This window comes from Triticum aestivum, chromosome 3B (assembly GCF_018294505.1).
Source record: "Triticum aestivum cultivar Chinese Spring chromosome 3B, IWGSC CS RefSeq v2.1, whole genome shotgun sequence".
NCBI lineage: Eukaryota > Viridiplantae > Streptophyta > Magnoliopsida > Poales > Poaceae > Triticum > Triticum aestivum.
In genome coordinates, this window is record NC_057801.1 from 226,527,925 (window position 1) to 226,548,111 (window position 20,187).

The 20,187-nt window shown below is 47.0% G+C and overlaps 1 protein-coding gene across 1 annotated transcript; it reads left to right on the forward strand.

The window, feature by feature from the left end:
- The first annotated feature begins 1,721 nt into the window (after nucleotides 1-1,721).
- On the forward strand, nucleotides 1,722-2,396 carry LOC123065258 (monothiol glutaredoxin-S3). The gene has a single exon (XM_044488597.1). It carries the CDS (start codon nucleotides 1,790-1,792, stop codon nucleotides 2,177-2,179), a length of 390 nt encoding a protein of 129 aa, XP_044344532.1. The 5' UTR covers nucleotides 1,722-1,789; the 3' UTR covers nucleotides 2,180-2,396.
- Nucleotides 2,397-20,187: the final 17,791 nt, after the last annotated feature.

The window sequence follows — 20,187 nt, forward strand, 5'->3', positions numbered from 1 at the left end:
AATCGCCGAACACCTGGCGGGCGTGGTAGGCACGCAGCCGCCGGTATCCCGCCCTGCGCGGCCAGAGCGCCAGAAAGCTCGCCCAGGGACGGGGTGGAGGATGCTGCGGCGAAACCCTTCTCTTTTTCGGCGGGCGAATGGCTTCTCTAGCGGGGGGGAGGGCACCACCGGGATCGGCAAGGCGGCGGGAGGGCGTGCGTGCGGCGGGGGGGGGGGGGGAGGGTGATCGTGACATGCAAGATGAGTTTTCTCCTGACAGAGGTGCCCCAGACAAGTTTTTCCCTTCCGCCGGAGCCCCCAGGCGCCCCCCAGTGCGCTGGGTTCGGCTTGGGATCGCCGGGCCCAAAAACGGGCCGAGTCGGCGGATTTCGGTGTTCTGGATGCACGATTGGGTGATTTTTTCGGCGCCGGCTCTAAAAAAGTCGCCTTGAGGGGCCTGTTGGGGACGCGATTGGAGATGCTCTAAAACCTGTAAGCGAACAAATGCATTTTCTTTTCATGCATATGAATTTGATGGAGTGTGGATAAACCAACACCGTAACCATCTCCCCCTATTTATAATATACCAAAACTAAGCATAAACTTAGCACCAAACACTGTGTGGTAACGTCAGCAATGAGGAATGATACGAAAGTTTTCTAGGTTGTTGGCTGCCTTTGGGCCAAGACTCCAAGTTGACCGAAAGTAAAGATGATCCCTCGACGAAATTAAAACATTAGAGCCAAACGGTTAAGAACGCGTTTCTTGGCATAGCTGGCGACCATTAGATCGATAGCACCAAAGGAACGAAGTCACTTAGGTACTCCAGTAGTCCAGTCTACTTGTGTACCACCTAAAAACGGAAGTGATGTAACCGGCGACACCTTCGTTTTCAAGTGATGATGATGGCAGTGACGTCCGCTAATTAACTCGTACTCCCTCCGTCCGGAAATACTTGTCATCAAAATGGATAAAAGGAAATGTATCTAGACATATTTTAGTTCTAGATTCTTCCCTTTTTATCCATTTTGATGACAAGTATTTTCGGACGGAGGGAGTACGTGGTATACGTGACAGCAACAGTCTGCTGACCTTATACTCGTACAACTGGATCGCATAGATATTTCTTTTATTTTAAGAAAATTTATGACATGCTCATTCACTTGTTATCAAATATTTTTTTTTGTTTGTCCGTAGAGCGGAATGCATTTACGTCATGTATGTTCGACGTATCTACCTACAAGGAAACTCATATGTGTCTATGATGTATTACTCAATTTTTTTTTATTTACTCCGCATATTAGCTTTCGTCAAAGTCAAACTTCGTAAACTTTGACAAATTTATAAACAAAAAATATTAACATATGCAATAACAAATTAATATCATTAGATTCATTATTGAATGCACTTTCACATCACATTGAGTATACTATTGTTTATTATAAACTTGGTGAGACTTTATGAAGTTTGACTTTAATTAACTCTAATGTACAAAGTAAATAAGAACGGAAGGAGTACTAGTAGTTTTTAGTGAGTGGGTATGTGTGATACTGTGTATTTGCTTGCGTGCAAGCGTTGTATCCGATGTTTCCAATATTTTTTCAATACAATATGGAATAAGGTGGGTAAAACTCTGTGCATGTGCCATGTGGCACGCCATGACAAGGAAGCTGACCTAACGTCCCATAGCTTTATGCACTCTGTCCTAACCCCAACCCATATTTCTGACCTCCACATATCCACCTCCCTCCCCCACACCTCAGTACTGCTCGTCAAACTCAAGCGCACGAACGAAGGAACGACGGACCACATGCAGCAAGCCAAGGCGCCGGCACCGTGGCTGACGGCGACGGCCACTGCCATGATCAGCAGCACCGACGACGTGCGGAGGACGGTGCAGGCGAAGCCGGTTGTGGTGGTGGGGCGGCGGGAGTGCTGCATGGCACACGTGGCCCGGTGCCTGCTGCTGGGGCAGGGCGCGAACCCGGCGGTGCTGGAGGTCAGCGACGACGCCGACCCGGCTGCGCTCGTCTTCGCGCTCTGGCCCAAGGACAACAGCACCAAGGTGGCCACCGAAGTCGCCTTCCCGGTGGTGTTCATCGGGGGCAGGCTGCTGGGCGGGCTGGACAGCCTCATGGCCATGCACATGGCCGGCGAGCTCGTGCCGGTCTTGAAGCAGGCAGGAGCCCTCTGGCTTTGAACCTCCGTTCACGCCGTGCCGTTAATTAGTTAGCTCTCGCCATATATGTGTGCGAGTGATTTGTTTCGTGTTTATTATCGCCATATATGTCCTCATGCCATCTAGTAGTATTGTAGACTTCCCTTTGGGAAACGAAAATGGCAAAGAAACAGAGTTTGTTCATAAGATGTGTGCAAAAGGATTTGGAATCATCCTACAGACTTCCATTTTGTTTTTGTTTTTCGAGGAGGCTTGAATAACTCATGAATTTTGTAAGCTCTCAAACTTTGCTCACTTGTGTCCTGCGACCCAATTGTCTATAGGTTGGTTGAGCTCATGTATGTGTCAATCGAACAGGACTAACAATTTTCTATAAAAACACAAGAGGAATCATACCGTTTTCCGGCAAGTCAATAATTACTGCAAAGTCTTTCTTTTATCCGGCGAACATTTCGGAAAGGAGAGAGTTCAGGAGTTTGACCCACATTACCAACGTCGGTTACGAGTGTTTGGGTTGATGCTAGCGGAACTGGCTACTGGCCAGTCGCCTGATTTTATGAAATGGATCAGTCGAATCCTAACCAATCGACTGAACCAAAATTGTGGTCAGCCAATTTCAGTGTTATAGCACACGTTAACTCTTTTTGCATGCGCTCAGTCTTTCGAAGATGCTCATATGGGTAGGATGTGCGTGTATGCGTTTATAAAAGTGAGTGCATGTGCGGGCATGCGTTCATAGCACTTGCTTCTGTACTGTGTTATAAAAACTCCTTTTGCATACAAAACCAACTGGAGCTCACAAGACTTCATGGACCCAATGTAAAACAATGGCCCGTTGATAAACAAAAATAAAAATAGAGAAAAACAAATAAAAATGCAGACAACTTACACAAAAATTGCACATTTGTACGATATGCAAAAATAAGCATATAGGAGTGGAATCTATGCAAAAAAGAAATTTTGTAAGAAGGAATGAATTATTTATTTTATATTTGCAATCTCACACATGTATATTTAGTTTTATAGATGCATACAATACATATATGCATACATACATACATATATATATATATATATATATATATATATGTATATATATATATATATCAAAAATGTATTATTACGATGAAAAATAAGCATACACTAGTGAGGTTTGTGCAAAAGTAGTATTTTCTCAAAAGTAATGGATTAGTGACATCGGTATTACCTTTACAAAATAAAATAAAATGAAAACTAAAACAAAATCTAAAATAATAAACTAGTGGCATTGGCATTTGATCCATGGTGTCTCTACTTATCCGGATCAAAATAATGAATATCGGTATTACCGTTTAAGAAGAAAGAAAAGTTAAAACACAATAATGAGAAAATTTGTACACAGTTTGAATAGAAATTGCACTTTTTTATAATATGAAATAATAAGCACAGATAGTGAAATTTCACAAAAAAAATCCTAAGTAGGAATGAATTAGAGGTATTGGTATTGCCCTTAAAGATAAATAAAATAAAATAAAAACTTAAACAAAATTAAAATATTAAAGTTTTCTAAGAAACAATGAATTAGTGTCATTGGTTTACTGTTAAGAAGAAAGGAACTGGAAATAATAAAACAAATAATGAAATATTTTGTAAACAATTTGCACAGAAGTTACACATTATTAGTGTACATAAAATCATGAATTTTTGGCACATAATATCTATACTCCCGTATAATATACCAATATCAAGGTATATAGACCGTTGGATCTTTGTAATCCAACGGCTCACATTCAATTACTTCATATAATGGACTGCGTGGCCACATACAAGCCGTAGGATAAGCTAATCTAACGGCCGACCATGCAGGTATTCGCGGTGGGTGGGTGCTGCCAAGACTACCACCGTGCGAGAGTACATGTCGACTCCTGATTATTTTACTGTCCACTGGCCCACCGCTACTTTCTCTTATAATTTTTTTTTTGAAACGGAGGTAAAAGATTTGCCTCATATATTAAATAAGGAGAGGAGAGTTTGTTACAACACGCATCCAGAATACGGCATGACAATTATTCTCGCAATAGAAAAGACCCTAACTTCTTTGCCCCGGCGGTGATCCAAAGGTTTGCCTCGTCGATGATGGTGTTGAGTAGAGTTGGCGGAGGCTTGCTCTTATGCCGGAACACTCTTGCGTTTCTCTCATTCCAAATGACCCACGACACAAGCATGGTGATCGAGGCCTTCGCTTTTCGGTTGGTGGTGCCCACGGCGCTCATGCTCGCCCACCATGTCTTGACTGAGTCGAAGGAGCTCCACGCCGACGTGTCCATGTCGTGTATGAGAAATTTCTGAATAACCAAATTCCAAAACCTCAACGTGAAGCGACATCTAAAGAATAGATGTGTTCCACATTCTTGCACTCCCCTGCACAAGGGGCAGGGGCCACAATTTGGCCAACCCCGCTTAGCCAGTCTATCAGCGGTCCAAATTCTATCTTGCAGTGCGAGCCAAGCAAAGAACTTGACCTTCGGTGGGGCCCAAGGCTTCCAAACCATATGGTCCATGGGGGAGAGGACCAAACCCAAAAAAAGTGCCCTGTAAGCAGAGGCCCGCAGAGTAATGCCCAGAGTCCGAGTGTTTCCATACTATGTCGTCCTCAGCAAGCTCATCAAGATGCACCTCATGCAGAAGCATCCAAAGGGTGAAGAATTGTGCTACGTGTTCGGTGGAAACAACCACAGGTGGCCTGATTTTGAGGATCCACGCGTTTTCCTTGAGGGCCTCCCATACCTTCCAATGTTTCCGCGATGAAGACTCGTAGATGAGAGGAGCAATGTCCTTGGGCTTGCACCCAAGAAGCCAAGGGGATTCCCAGAAGGGTGTCTTCGCCCCATTCCCGACCTTGATTGTGGTGCTAGCATAGAAGAAGTTGAGATCTTCCTCATCACACGGGTTACCTCTCCCAACCCACAATTTTGTTGGGTCCTTCCATTCATACCAAGGCCACCGCAGTCTCAAGGCCCGCGCGAACTTATTGGTGTTGAGGACCCCAAGCCCACCATAAGCAAGCGGCCGACAAACAATGTCCCAATTGACCTTGCATTTTGCCCCGGTTGTCTTATCTGACCCAGACCACAGGAAGGCCCTCTCAAGCTTGTCGATGTTTTGGAGGATGGTGGGCTGTATGACAAGCGGCATGATGAAGTAGATCACTTGGGAAGCGAGCACCGACTTGACAAGAGCCGCGCGTCCAATGGTGGTGATGTTCTGGCCCTCATATGTTGTCAATCTGCTTGCCACCTTGTCCACAAGGAACTGCAAGTCAACGATCTTTAGCTTCCACACAGAGAGTGGTAGGCCCAAATATCATAGAGGGAAGGAGGCCGTAACCGCCGGCAGCCCTTGGGTGATTTGCCCCAAGTCAAGGTTACCGCACCGAATCGGAACCATCGAGCTCTTATGGAAATTGGTGCATAGACCAGTGACATCCCCAAAGCCTCTCAGAATAGTCGCAAGGTTGTACACATCACTTTTAATTGGAGCTACAAACACGGCTGCATCGTCCGCATAGAGGGAGGTACGCACCATGACACCTCTCCCTCGGAGCTTATGAAGCAGCCCCTTTTTTGTCGCTATGTCGAGGATACGCTGTAGGGGGTCAATAGCTATGACAAACAAGAGTGCAGAGACGGGGTCCCCTTGGCGTAGCCCCTGGCCGTGCTTGATGGGAGCACCAGGTACTCCATTCAAGAGGATCCTCGAAGATAAGGAACATAGGAGTGCTGCAATCCACTCTCGAAATTTGCTTGGGAAACCTCGTCTCCGAAGGAGGTCAAGCAAATACTCCCATTTGACAGAGTCAAAGGCCTTGCGAATGTCCAACTTGAATAGCAGGGAGGGGGTCTTGCTCTTGTGAAGGCGCCGCGCGAGGTTTCGAACATACATGAAGTTGTCGTGGATGCTCCGTGTTTTCATGAAAGCACTTTGAGCGTTGGAGACGAGGGTGGACATATGCGGTCCAAGCCTTATGGAGAGCACTTTTGCAATGATCTTGGCGATTCCATGAATGAGACTGATGGGTCTATAATCGACGATGCTCTCCGCCCCATCCTTCTTGGGAAGCAACACAACATTCGCAGAATTGAGCCAGTGAAGATTTGTTGTGTGGAGGGAGTCAAAGCATTGAATCACCCTCATGAGGTCGTGCTTGATGATGCCCCAACACTTCTTGAAGAAGAGGCCGGTGAAGCCATCCGGCCCAGGCACCTTGTCGCTAGGCATGCTATTTATTGCCTCGAGGACCTCCTCCTCGGAGAAGGGAGAGTCAAGCTCCTGTAGGTCATGCGACTCCAGGTTAAGTTCCTCCCAATTGAAGTCCTTTGTGCTTGCCCTTCCCCTTTTCATTATATGCGAGAAATGGTCGTGAATTATTTTTTCCTTGGCGTTGTGATCGGTCACCCACCCTTGATCATTCATGATACGGTGAATGTGGTTTTTCCTCCTTCGCGCATTAACCCGACGATGAAAGAACTTTGTGTTGGCATCACCTTCTTTGATGTTTGCAATTCTGGCACATTGCTTCTTGCGTGCTTTCTCGAGCACAGCCAGGCTTATGACCCTTCTCTTGAGCCTAGCCCGAAGGTCGAGCTCCTCGGGGGAGAGCAGCCTTCTCTCCTGAGCAATGTCAAGGCGTAGGATCACCAAGAGGGCGGCATGGAGATGGACCTTAGCTTTAGAGAAGAGACCCCTACTCCACTGTGAGAGGCGCATCGCCGTTTTCTTTAGCTTGTGGAAAAGGATAATGTGTGGCTCGGTGTGCTCAACGGGCTCGACCCAGGCCTTTTGGACCACCTCACTGAAGCCGGGCATAGAAGTCCAAAAGTTCTCGAATTTGAAAGTCTTAGGCCTCCTAGGACCCTTATCATCGGCGAGCAGGAGCGGGCAATGGTCGGATAGGGATGAAGAAAGTGCATGGAGCACGTGGTCGTTGAAGGTGATGTCCCACTCCGCATTGCAAAAGAAGGAGTCAAGCTTGCTCAGGGTTGGGTTTGCCCTCTCGTTGCTCCAGGTGAACCTCCTATTCTGGAGGTGGATTTCTTTAAGCTCACAACTATTGAGAGTTGCACGGAACCGGTTGTCTCGTTTCTCTTATAAATTCATTTTGCAAATATTATGATCCAGTTTTTCCTTTGTTTTCACCAATGCTTTTTTGCGTAGACTTCTAATCATCGGACAAACTAATCATTGTATGCAAGTTAAAAAAAACTAATCATTGTATGCATGCGTGTACTTTACTTTTTTTGTGAAAAGTATATCTACCTTACTTGAAAAAAGAAGTTGATAAATATGGACAATCTGTTCGTATATAGTGTACTATATAAAAATGACTTCAATCCCCCCATCATACAACACTTCACAATGGTCCTTAAATCTACACGTGCATGGCACGTGCCATGTACTGGTAGTATTTGTTTGTATATAGGTACACTCGGCCAAAAAATCACAAAAAACAAAAATAACCAATAAAGGAAAGAAAGAGGGAAAAAGAAAAACCCCATAGAAACAGAAAACAGGAATAAAAAATGAAGCAAAATACCATCAAATAGGAAAGAAATGAATAAAAAATTAAAACTAAATAATGACAAAATTTGCACACAATCTGAACATAAATTGCACTTTGTTATAATAAGCACGAATAAACACATAATAGTGAACTTTTTCGAAAAAAGAAAATTTTCTAAAGAAAGAATGAACTAGTGGCATTGGTATTTGATCCATGGTGTCTCTATTTCTCCCAATCAAAATAATGAATTAGTGGTATTGATATTCCCGTTGAAAATGAAAGAAAAATTATAAAAAAACGATAATGATAAAATTTGCAAACAATTTGACTAGAAATTGCATTTTTTTTCTAATATGCAAGAATAAGCACAAATAGGGAAAATTCACAAAGGGAATCCGAAGTAGGAGTGAGTTAAAGGTACTGGTACTACCCTTAAAAATAAAGAGAATGAAATAAAAACTAAAGAAATTAAAATAGTGAAGTTTTCTAAGAAACAATGAATTAGTGTCATAGGTTTCCTGTTAATATGAAAGGAACTGAAAATAATTAAACAAATGATGAAATATTTTGCAAACAATTTGCATAGAAGTTGCGCATTTTTAAAATATGGAGGAATAAGAATACAATAGTGTAATTTTCACAAAAAGGAAGTTTCCTGGGAAGAAATGAATTTGCGGCGTTGGTATTATCATTAAAGAATAAGGAAATAAAATAATACAAAAAACTGAAATACCAAAGTTTTCAAGAAAGAATGAATTAGTGGCTTAGTTATTACTCTTTAAGAAAAAATAAAATGAAATGGAAACTAGAACAGAATCAAAATAATGAGGTTTTCTAAGGAAGAATGAATTATTAACATTCGTATTACCCTTTAAGAAGAAGAAAATAAAATCGAAACTAAAACAAAATCAAAATAATAATTTTTTTAAGAAAGAATGAATTAGTGTCATTAGTTTTACCCTTTAAGAAAAACTAAATTACTTATTTAATTAAAATAAGGAAGAATGTATTATTAGCATTATTATTACCCATTTAAAAATAACAAAAAAGTTTGCAAAACTTGCACACAACTTCGCTCTTAAATTACACTTTTTTAGTACGCAAGCAATAATCATATAGTAGCGCAATTTCGCGCATATTGCATACTATTTAGGTCTGTATATTACATTCACCCAACATCCTAATAAATATCAACAAAAATAAAAATAGAACCAACTAACAAAGAGAAACAGAAAAACAAAAGTGAAAGCACATAAAAAATGAAGGGAGAGAGAGGAGAGCTGGATCGCACAGTTGATGGGCTTCGGCCCATAAGGAAATCGGCTGACCCAATTAAGGGGCCAGTCAAAAAAAGAAAGAAGCCCACAAAACAACCAACACAGGCCAGGAAAAAAACGCAGCACGAATCTCAGAGAAAAACCAATGGCCATAAAATTGACTGACCCAAAAGTGAAATTTCAGCTGACTGAAATGTAGCTAAAGTCAATGGTAGCACGTTGAAGATGATAACTCTTTTAAAAGACTAAGGTTAGGGCATCTCCAGCCGCTGGCCCTCCAGGAGGGGCAAAAAATCGCCCCCTGGGGGCGCACCGGCGCTAAACCGCGCACTGGGGGCGTGATGCCCCCCAGTCGCGGCGCCCACGGTTTGAGAAAAAATAGCAAACACGGCGCAAAACGACTCAAATTTAAACGCAAACACGGCGAGTTTGTTCAAACTTAAACATATTTTACAAAAAAAACCACGGGCTACTCCCGCCGTCTCCCTCGCCGCCCGCCTCGCCGCCCGCCTCGCTGCCCGCCCACGTGGTTCTACATGCCGAGGAGGCTGTAGAACCGCGTGTAGTCGCCGCCGCCGTCATCGTCATCGTCGTCGTCGCCCCCGCCCCCGCCTAAACCTCCGGCGTCCCTGCTACACCCTTCCCCCGGTTGGCGCGGCGGCGGGTTGGAAGGTCCGGGGGCGTCGTCGTCGTCGTCGCTGTCGAGGATCACGACGCCGCGCTCGTCCTCACGCCCACGCTTGCGGGCGGCGATCTCCACCAGGGCCCGGCACTGCCGGACCGTCTCGTTGCGGAGGTAGTCGTCCCGCGCCCACTGCATGGCGTCCTCGTCGGAGAAGTCGCGCCGGGCTATCTCCTCGTACTCCGCGGGGAGGCCGGGCTCCGGCTTGGGCTCGACGAGGACGAAACGGCCGGTGGGTGGCGAGGCGTTGGCGCCGATACGGACGCCGGAGCTGCGGGTGCGCGCGGCCACCGGCGTGTCCTGGGGCTCCGGCTTGACGGGGCGGAGACAGGGCGAGCCGCCGGACGAAGAGGAGGACCCCCCGGTCTCCATGCGCATCGGGGTCCAGGAGCTTCCCCGGCGGCGTGAAAAGGAAGGGGGGCGGGGTAGTCAAGGCGCGGCCTGTTGCCGCCCTCGATGTACTTGAGGATGGCGTCCAGCGTGCGCCCTGGCACGCCCCACCATCGACGCCGGCCGGCGGAGTTTTGCCTGCCGGAGGGCACGACGCTGTTGGTGGCCTCGAGCTGCTAGGCGTGACGGCGGCGGAAGTACGGCTCCAACAGCGGGCTGTTGGGAGCGTACCGTGGCCCCTCCCTCGCCGCACGCGGCAGGTTCGAGCGGATGCGAGCGATCTCCGCACGCCGCGCCGCGCCGGTGGGTATCGGGGGCACCGGTACGTCGCCCGCGCTGATCCTCCACGCCCCAGGCACCCGCATGTCCGGCGGGACCGGGTACTCGGCCTCGTAAAGGAGGCGAGCCTCGTCTTCATGGAGATGGCAGCGGCCGAAGCCGTTCGCTGCCGCGCCGTCGCCTGGGAAGCGCTCGGCCATTGGTTTTGAACTAGAGACGGCGAAAGGAGGAGAGGAGAGGGAGGGAGGAACGACGGCGGAGGGGAAGTGTGAGTCGACCGAGCGCGCCGGGGCGCGGCATATATAGGCCGACGCGCCGCCCACACGCGTGGCACCGTGCGTACACGTGGCGGGCGAGGCGAGGGCGAGGGACGCGCGTCGTCCGGCCTTCACTGCGCCGCCCGTGAAGCATCAATGGCGCAGGCTGGCCGGCGCGGCAGCGCGGCAGCTTTGGCATTGATTCGCTGCGGGAAATGAGGCGATGAGGACGACGAAGGGCCGAGAAGTAATCCGTGTCGCTGACGCATCGGGCCCGCGGTTTCTTCGAGCCAAAAAAGTTCGCCCGGCGCCCCCGAGCGCCCCCCAGCGCGCCGGGTTCGGGCTGGGTCCGCCGGCGCTGTTTTCGGCCCAAGCCGGCGAAAATCGGGCTCCTGGGGGCGCGACTGGGCCGTTTTTTCAGCGCCGGCGCGAAAAAAACGCCTGGGAAGGCCTTCTTGGGGGCGCGGCTGGAGATGCCCTTAGGGCATCTCCAACGCGAAGCCCTAAAAGGAATACAGTTTCCGTCCCCAAACACGGATACCGGAGCCAGTTATTGAACCGCATCCTCTAAACGTCGAACGTGCTACATAAAAAAAATTATGTGATCACACTGAGGAATACTATGAAGATGGCGATAATAATCAAACTCACCACGAGTAGGGGAAGTAGTGAAGAAGTCGGTGAAGCGCGACGATTCCTGCAGCTAGATTATACCTTCCAGCCGCAAGAATATTCTCTAAGATGAGAGTCGAGGAAGACGACCCCTTTGAGGTATCCATGTGTTCCATACCAGTAGTCCAACATAGCTTCAACGTTGTGGAAGAAGATCTCCGAGAAAATACAGAGATAGAAAGCCCAGCAATGCTTCTCATGTAATGAGTCTAATGGCTCCTGGGCCCAAAAGTATTTTTTGAAATGTCAAAAAAATCAAGACAAAGATTTTATGTGTTGTTAGTCACATCAAAATGCTACCTGCAAATTTTGAGGCAAAAAAGTTAAGCTTTTTGCCTGTATAAAAAAACAAAATGAACACCAAATGTTACCCCCAAATCTCATCCCCAACTTTTTTTTCATCGACAAATAACCGCTTCTCCGTTTCACATGAAAATTGTCAAGCATTCTTGCGACACTAACACTAACATCCACACAAAAATTCAGATTTTTCTGAAAACATTTAGTATTTTTTTCGCGGTATTGTTCACCCGGGAGCATGTGCTCTCGGGAGCCAAAACGCCCCTCTCGGAGTCTAATTCTAATAGGCCAAAAATAAGAAAGGCTCCAGGCATTTAGGGTTTTCTTGTCTCCCATCGGCACTGGCGTCGATCTGTCTCATCTCCTATGGCCTTAGGACCATGGAGGCGCGATGGATCCTGGCCCTTGTTGACAGGACGACTCATGCTTCGTATTTAGGTGATTGTTTTGGGTCTATTTAGAGTTTGTGTCCTGCTCGGGAAGGAGAGACGACGGTGACTCCCTGAAGATGGAATAAGGTTCTCCCCGCCTAGCCCCTATCTTGGCGGTGGCGGTGCGTCTCGCATCGCCGAAGGTCGTGTTGAGGTGTGTCTCCGGTGGATCTCATGGGATTCGGTCGATGTTTGTCTTTGTTGGAACGACATCGATCTGGTTCTTTGTTCATTTGTGTTCTCGTGTCTACAGCTTGGATCTTCTCCATCTACGCTTCTCTTCAGTGGCGGCGATTGCTATTCTAGTGCGCTGGTCCTTTTGGGACTTAGCACGATGACTTCTCGTTTGTCTACTACAACAAGGTTTGCGCGTCTTTGGTGAGGGAGGGGCAATGACAGTGGTGCCTCTTCGGCTCGCTCCGGGGCTTGTAGTCATCGGTAGGTGGTCTAGGGACATGGATTTAACTTTTGTTACTTCTTGTGTTCTTTATACTGCCATGATATTTGATGATTAGATCGAAAGTTTTTCTCGCAAATAAATATCTATTAGACTGAGGTTATAGACTGTCTAATTGGGAGCCTGAACACTTAGGCCAATTAGACCGGGAGAGTGCGGAGCTATGTGGGACAGATCCCATTAGGATTTGTGTGCCTCTTAGGGGGTCTCCCCCCAGACATACACATATATATGTTATCACCACTAGTAGTTACCACCACTTGAGTTTTGTATGTTGTATGTAGTATCTATCAATTCGAAGAGTATGTAGACGTAGTATGTAGTATATATACTCATTTTTAGGTAGTATGCATCATATTTTGAGTATGCTCTTTTTTACGTACAAATATATACGTATTTCACAAATATAATAAAACTATGGTATAACTTGCAAATTTTTATATATAATATATGAACATACTTATAATGATAAAGTAGTATATATAATACCACATGATAGTATATGAGATATGTGGGGTAACTATCCTCAGGTGGTAGAATGGATTTTTAGGATGGGAGAGAGGGAAGCGGGGTGCCAAATTGGATCTATACTCCAATTAGGATTCGACTAGGAGGTGGAGGGGGATTCCTCCTCCTCCCCAATTCGGCCAAGACCTTCCTTATGGAGGTGGCGCCCCATGTGGGCCCACTAGGGGTTGTTATTGCATGACGAACCTTCACAAAAATTTCACCTATATAAAATTCCGGATTTTTAGGATGTCTCAAGAATCCATTCCTAGCACTACAAAAAAATACACTTCCATGATGATACGTGTTTGTCATAGTAGGTCACGTTTTTTGTCATGCATGTACATCCATGACAATTTTATGACAGAATCAAGATAGTCATACTTGTGCTGTCGTAGAAGTGTTCCATGACATTACCAAAATTATCATCACGAAAGTGTCCACTTCCATGACGATAAATCGCGCATCACAGAAGTGCTTTCGTCAAGGGTGACCGACACGTGGCATCCACCGTAACGGAACACCGTTAAGCTATCGGGTCGGGTTTTGGATCCGATAACCCGTTAACAGCCCGGACCAATGGGAAATTTCCACATGTAAATATCTGATTGGCCGGAGGGAACACCTGTCAGCTCGTCAGTGGACCAGAGGTCGCCCGTCCATTGGAGGAGACATGCCTATGATACGTCGACACGTGGTTGGGCCCAACAGATATTTTGCCGTCAGTGAGCGGCTTTGCCGTCAGTATTTCGTCGGGGTAGACAGCAAAGAAAGTTTTGCCGTCAGGAGCTGACGGCAAAGTATGACCAACGGCAAATCTGTGCTTTGCCATCTGTGAGCGCTCTGGCTGACGGCAAACCTAGCGAAAGGATGACAGCAAAGAAACCAAGACGGCAAACTGTCTCTTCGTCGTCTGTTGTTTCACTGACTAACGGCAAAGGGTGGACACGTGTCTAGTTTGACGGTAGGTAACGGTGCCCCAGTTTTGCTGTCTGTGTTTTTCATCCACTGACGGCAAAGTCAGTTTCTTTGTCGTCTGCCTTCTATCCTACTGACGGCGAACTAATAGGAAAAAAAACCTGGCACCGAGCCTTTCTTTGCCGTCTCCTTTTGGTCCCACTGACGGCAAACTAATTGAAATTAAGAAAGAAAAACCCCCACCCGACCGCATCCTCTGTCTCTACCGCGCGCGCTAGGGTATCCCGCCCGTCCCCGGCTCCACCGCGCCGCCGCCGTCTGTCTCCACCTCCACCGCGCCGCCGCAGCTGGTCCCCGCCTCCACCGCGCCGCCGTCGGGACCATTGTCCACTGCGCCCCCCACCCGTCCTCCTCCAATGGCGCGACCGCCACCGGGCCGTCCTCCCCTGCCCTAGCCGTCCCCCACCGGGCCGTCCTCCCCTGCACGGCTGCCGTGGGTAGCACCGCCGCCGGTTCCCTCCTGCGCCCCCCACCCGTCCTCGCCTGCGCCCCCCACCCGTCCTCCACCGGGCCGTCCTCCCCTGCACACGGCTGCCGTGGGCAGCACCGCTGCCGGTTCCCTCCTGCGCATCCGCCGCCGCTGGTCACCACCGAAGCGGGGCACCACCTCCCCCTCTGCCCCAAGCCCCCCTCTGCCCCACCCCACGGTGAGCACCGCTCCCCATCTCTGTTTGTATTCTTTTAGATGGATAGATGTATGGATTGCAGTATGTGGATGGATTTATAGATGTATGTAAGGATGGATGCATAGATGGATGTATGTATAAGGTTGTTCTGCCTAAATTTTTTAGTATAAGGTTGTTCTGCAAGGCAAAATTTCAACTTTTGATTAATGCTCGTAGGAAATTAAATGCTCAGTTTTTGGCAACATGCTTAGATTGGAGAAGACAAGCCAGAGAGTCTAGTCTTGCTACACATATATATATAGTTGTCAATTGTGAGATGATGTTGATAATGTTTTTATCAGATTATTTCACGAGTGCTTATGTTGGTTGTGCCGGTGCTTTTCATGTGCAGGGATTTTCTCTTCACCTCGAGGAGCATTATCCGTCCCGTTGTCATTGCCATCGTTGTTTAACTACCGCCTCTACGGTCTCGGGGTGAGCTTGACTGTCATCTCCTCCCCCTCCCCTATTTGCTTCGTTCCGTTCGTCGTGCCGATGCCACTAGATTTTATTTTCATGTCAAGTCTCGTAACCTAGGCGTCTCCCGTTCGAAAGGGTGGCATCTATAAATATGCATGTCTTTGCATATTTATAACCGTCATCCTTTCGAATTGTCCACGTTATCCATGGACAGCCCGAGTACGTGTAGATTGGGTTTCGTTTCCCGTGCTCTACTTCGGTCCTCAGCAAAATTTCGTCAGCGCCACCTCGTTGTTCTCCGGGTGCACATTCTCTCGGCTTGTTGTCGAGACGTGTATCTGGAGAACAGCGGGGAGGTGCTGCCGAAATTTTGCCGAGGACCGGAGTAGAGCACGGGAAACGAACCCAATCTACACGTACTCGGGTGGGATTAGGACCCATCTTTACCTATTAGAGATAGGATTCAATCCATGGATGCACGTTTCCCTTTTGTATGGTAAAAAATTAAAATCATGTCGTAAATAATATGACAATGGTAATTAGGTGTGTATCTAGTCTTAATTACATTATACATATCTTGATGAATATGAATTTGGTGCCTCTACTGTTAGTTCAAGTACCAGTATGGATGACCGTGAGTGGATGTACACTGGACACCCTAGTCAGGCTGGCATGACCACTGAATGGGTGATGAAGACCAACGAATTTGTGGAGGCAGCATTTGCTAGAGGCCAAAGAAAAAGTTGGTGCCCCTGCTTGAAGTGTCGCAACGGCACAAAATAGTCGAAGAAGACGATGTGTGTGCACCTGCAGAAGCATGGGTTTCAGCGTGGGTATACCCGGTGGACCCTTCATGGCGAGCCTGAATGTAGCAGAGAGGAGGTGGTGCGTCGGCGAACCGACAACAATGGTACCGGGATAGTTGACATCCTAGCTGACTTCAACGATGCACGTGAAGAGGGATCAGAGGAAGAACCGGAGGAGTCTGCGAGGGCCTTCTTAGAAATGCTGAATTCCTCACAACAAACCAATGTCAGCTGGATGCCATTGCACAAGCAATGTCTATAAAGACCCAGTTCAACATGAGCAGAGATTGCTTTAATTTGATGGTGACATCTTGGGGTCGCTCTCTCCCCGAAGGTCACAAACTGGCTACAAGTTGGTATGAAGCGAAGAAAATCCTTCGTGCACTTAAGATGCCCTATGAGCAGATACATGCTTGTCCAAACGGATGTGTCTTATTTACGAAAGAGTATGCCGATGACACGTATTGCGCCAAGTGCAAAGCCTCTAGGTATGTCGAGAGAGACCTCAGTGATGGTACGAAGAAGCAGAGCAAAGTCCCCGCAAATGTTCTTCGATATTTTCCAATCTTGCCAAGAATTCAACGCCTTTACATGAACGAAGATACAGCCAAACAGATGACATGGCACAAATATGGGATAAGACACGACAAAGATGATCATGGGAGACCGATGCTGATACATCCATCTTGTGACCAAGCTTGGAAGAGTTTCGATCGCATACATCATGAGAAAGCAAAAGAGGCAAAGAATGCACGAGTTGCCATCGGACTCGATGGGTTCAATCCGTTTGGTATGGTGTCAAAGACATATAGTTGTTGGCCCGTGTTTGTTGTTCCCCTCAACCTCCCCCCCCGGCGCCCTAATGCAACGCAAGCACATGTTCCTGTCATTGATAATTCCAGGACCCAAGTATCCAGGGAAGAATATAAGTGTGTACATGCAACCACTGGTAGATGAGTTGAAAGAAGCTTGGGTGAACGGGATACGGACATACGACACTGCTAGCAAAAAGAACTTCACAATGCATGTTTGGTACCAGTACTCATTTCATGACTTACCGGCGTATTCACTTTTCATGGGGTGGTCTGTGCATGGGAGGTTCCCATGCCCAAGGTGCAAGGCAAGCATGAAGTGCCGTTGGTTGCAGCATGGTCGCAAGTATTCTTGCTTCGATTTTCATAGACAACATTTGCGTCTTGACCATCCATTTAGAAAAGACAAGAAGAACTTCATGAAAGGTGAAGTCGTTGAACACTCGGCACCACCTGAGATGACGGGTGAACAAATTCGTGATCAACTAGATGCTCTCCAGCCTGATCCCAAACGTCCTGGGTATTTCTTGGGATATAACGAAGAACACGCGTGGACTCATAAGCCATGCTTATGGGATCTCCCTTACTTCCACCAGCTCGAGCTTCCACATAATATTGATGTAATGCACACTGAAAAGAATATCGCCAAGGCCATTTTTGGCACATTGTTCAACATTGCTGAGAAGACGAAGGATAATACTAAGGCTAGACTTGATGTAATGAAGCTATGTCATAGACCCAAACAAAACTTGCGACAACCCGAGGGCAAGAAAAACTGGAGGACGCCAAAGGCGAGGTTTGTTCTTACTAGGGAACAAAAGAAGGAGATACTCATGTGGTTCAAAACTTTGTTGTTCCCTGATGGGTATGCAGCGAACCTTATGAGGGCAGTGAATCTTGATAAATTGAAGCTCAACGGGATGAAGAGTCATGATTGGCACATATGGCTTGAGCGGTTAATGCCGGTGATGATTCGAGGCTATATCCCTGAGGATGATTGGGAAGTATTGGCAAAGCTTAGCTATTTCTTCCGTGTTCTTTGTGCTAAAGAAGTATCTCCTACTGTGATAGATGAGATGGAAGAACGGGCCCCCGAGTTGCTTTGCAAGCTAGAGAAGATCTTTCCACCAGGATTCTTTAATCCGATGGAACATATGATTTTACACCTCCCTTCCGAGGCAAGAATGGGTGGCCCTGTGCAGAATCGTTGGTGCTATGGACTTGAGAGAATGCAGAAGACTCTTCGAGCTAAATGTAAAAATAAATGTAGAATTGAAGCCTCCATAGCCGAGGCATTCTTGGCAGAGGAGATTACAAACTTCATGACATCACGCTATGCGGCCAATATTCCAAGCTTGCATAATGCAAAGTCTCGATACAATACTGGCGACCCTAAACATGAATCCAAGCTCAGCCTCTTCAAAGGGCAACTCGGACCTGTGGGTGCTTCTGGTTCAAAGCATTTGGATCCGAAAGAGTGGAAATCGCTTACGTTGTATATCCTCACCAACCTTCAAGAAGTGCAGCCGTACATTGAGTAAGTGTTGGTACATTATGTAACATTTACTCACATGTTTCTCTCTTAACTCCGCTCATTTCTCATTGGGCAGTGAATTCATTGCCCAATTCTCGAATGGAGGGGTCGAACGTGATTCACTTGAAGAGTATGAGCTTCTTGCTGGTGAAGGAGACGGCAATTATGGTTTCATTTCTTGGTTCAGAGAAAAGGTAAGGTATACTTCTTGGAACACTTGAAGTTGGTATTACGTGCGACTAATACACCTATCCTTCTCTCTTAAACTTGTAGGGTACGTCGATATTGGACAAAGAGTTGAAACAAGTTGCTAATGGGTTTGACTATAAGGTCGGTACATTTGATAAATACGACATCAATGGGTATCGCTTCCGCACACATGGGAACGAGGAACGTCGGGACGTTCTAAAATCAAGGAACACGGGAGTGTCGGCTATTTGCAATGGAGTTGAGTATTATGGAAGACTTGATGAAATATATGAACTGCATTACTTTGGGGCAAATCCTCCGAAAGTCGTTGTCTTCAAATGCCATTGGTTTGATCCGGAGAAGGTTAGGCGGAGGGATGATATTGGGCAAGTCGAAATTCGACAAGACAGCAAATTAGAATGTGAAGATGTCTATATTGTGGCTCAACAGGCGACACAAGTTTTTTATCTCAAGTATGCATGCCAAAAGAAGTACCTTAAGGGTTGGGATGTCGTGTACGATGTGCCGCCACATCGTAAACATCCTTCCCCCAGTGAAGAGGATTATCAACCTCACATCGACCCTGACACATATGATGGAGAATTCTTCCAAGAAGAACATGGGCCTAGAGGCCGTCTCAACATCCATCCACGCATGGAAGTACACATTGACAGTGAAGAAGAAGAAGTCGAAGAGGAAGAAGAAGAGGTTACGAACGTGGAAGACCTCTCAATGCTTGAACGGTTACGTCTAGGAATTGCCGATGAAGGTGACGATGACGGTCAACATGAGGACAACATCCTTGACGACACGTATGATACTGATGATGAGGCTAGAACTGACCTTGAAGAAGAGACGGATTGTGATCCAGATGATCCCGACTATTTTTAGTCGTAGTGTTGAACTGTAATGTTGATTTTGTACTAGTTGCTTTACCATGACCCAGATGATCTCAAACATGTTGTAATGTTGAATTTGTAATATTTTTGAACTTATGCTTATCTATTTGAAGTATAATGTAGTTTTTGTACTATAATTGCCTGGTAATTCTCATTGCGTATGTTTTTTGAACTTATGCTTATTTGTTTGAACTATAATGTATTTGTACTACAATTGCATTGGTAATTCTCATTGCGACAATTGTTTGAACTTATGCTTATTTATTTAAACTATAATCTTGTATTTGTACTAATTGCTTTACCTTTTTTCATAGCAGGTGAGTGAAGCATGGTGGGCCCGCAAAGGAAAAAGCCCGGGCTCCCCATAGCGAGATCTTTGCTTAGCACTTTTATCGCCGATCCTCCGCCTTCCTCTCATCCTCAGGCTCATCGAGGGAGAGGAAAAGGCCGGGGAAGAGGTGCACGTGGAGCAAATGCTAAGAGAAACCCGGTTCGGCCAGTGTCTAAGAGGGTGGAGGACGAGCCGGTGTCTCACTCCCCCGTGTCTGAGAGGGTGGAGGACGAGCGGGTGTCTCACTCCCCCGTGTGTGAGAGGGTGGAGGACGAGCCAGTGTCTCACCCCCCCGTGTCTGAGAGGGTGGAGGACGAGCCGGTGTCTCACTCCCCCGTGTCTGAGAGGGTGGAGGACGAGCCGGTGTCTCACTCCCCCGTGTCTAAGAGGGTGGAGGAAGAGCGGTTGTCGTCGGAGGCCTATGACGAGGAGGCCCCTACCTCTGACAAGGAGGCCTCGACCTCTAACGAGGAGCATGCTGGTTTCATCCAAGTTGAGGAGGGTCGGTCCGTGTACCTACGTGGTTCCTCAAGGCTCCCGGAATGAGGGCTTCCTGTGGAGCAGAGGCCATGTATTGCTCCATGTGGAGAAATGTAACTAACTT

Bases quoted from the DNA above. Each gene is read 5' to 3' on its own strand.
- LOC123065258 (XM_044488597.1), top strand. From the start codon at position 1,790: ATGCAGCAAGCCAAGGCGCCGGCACCGTGGCTGACGGCGACGGCCACT.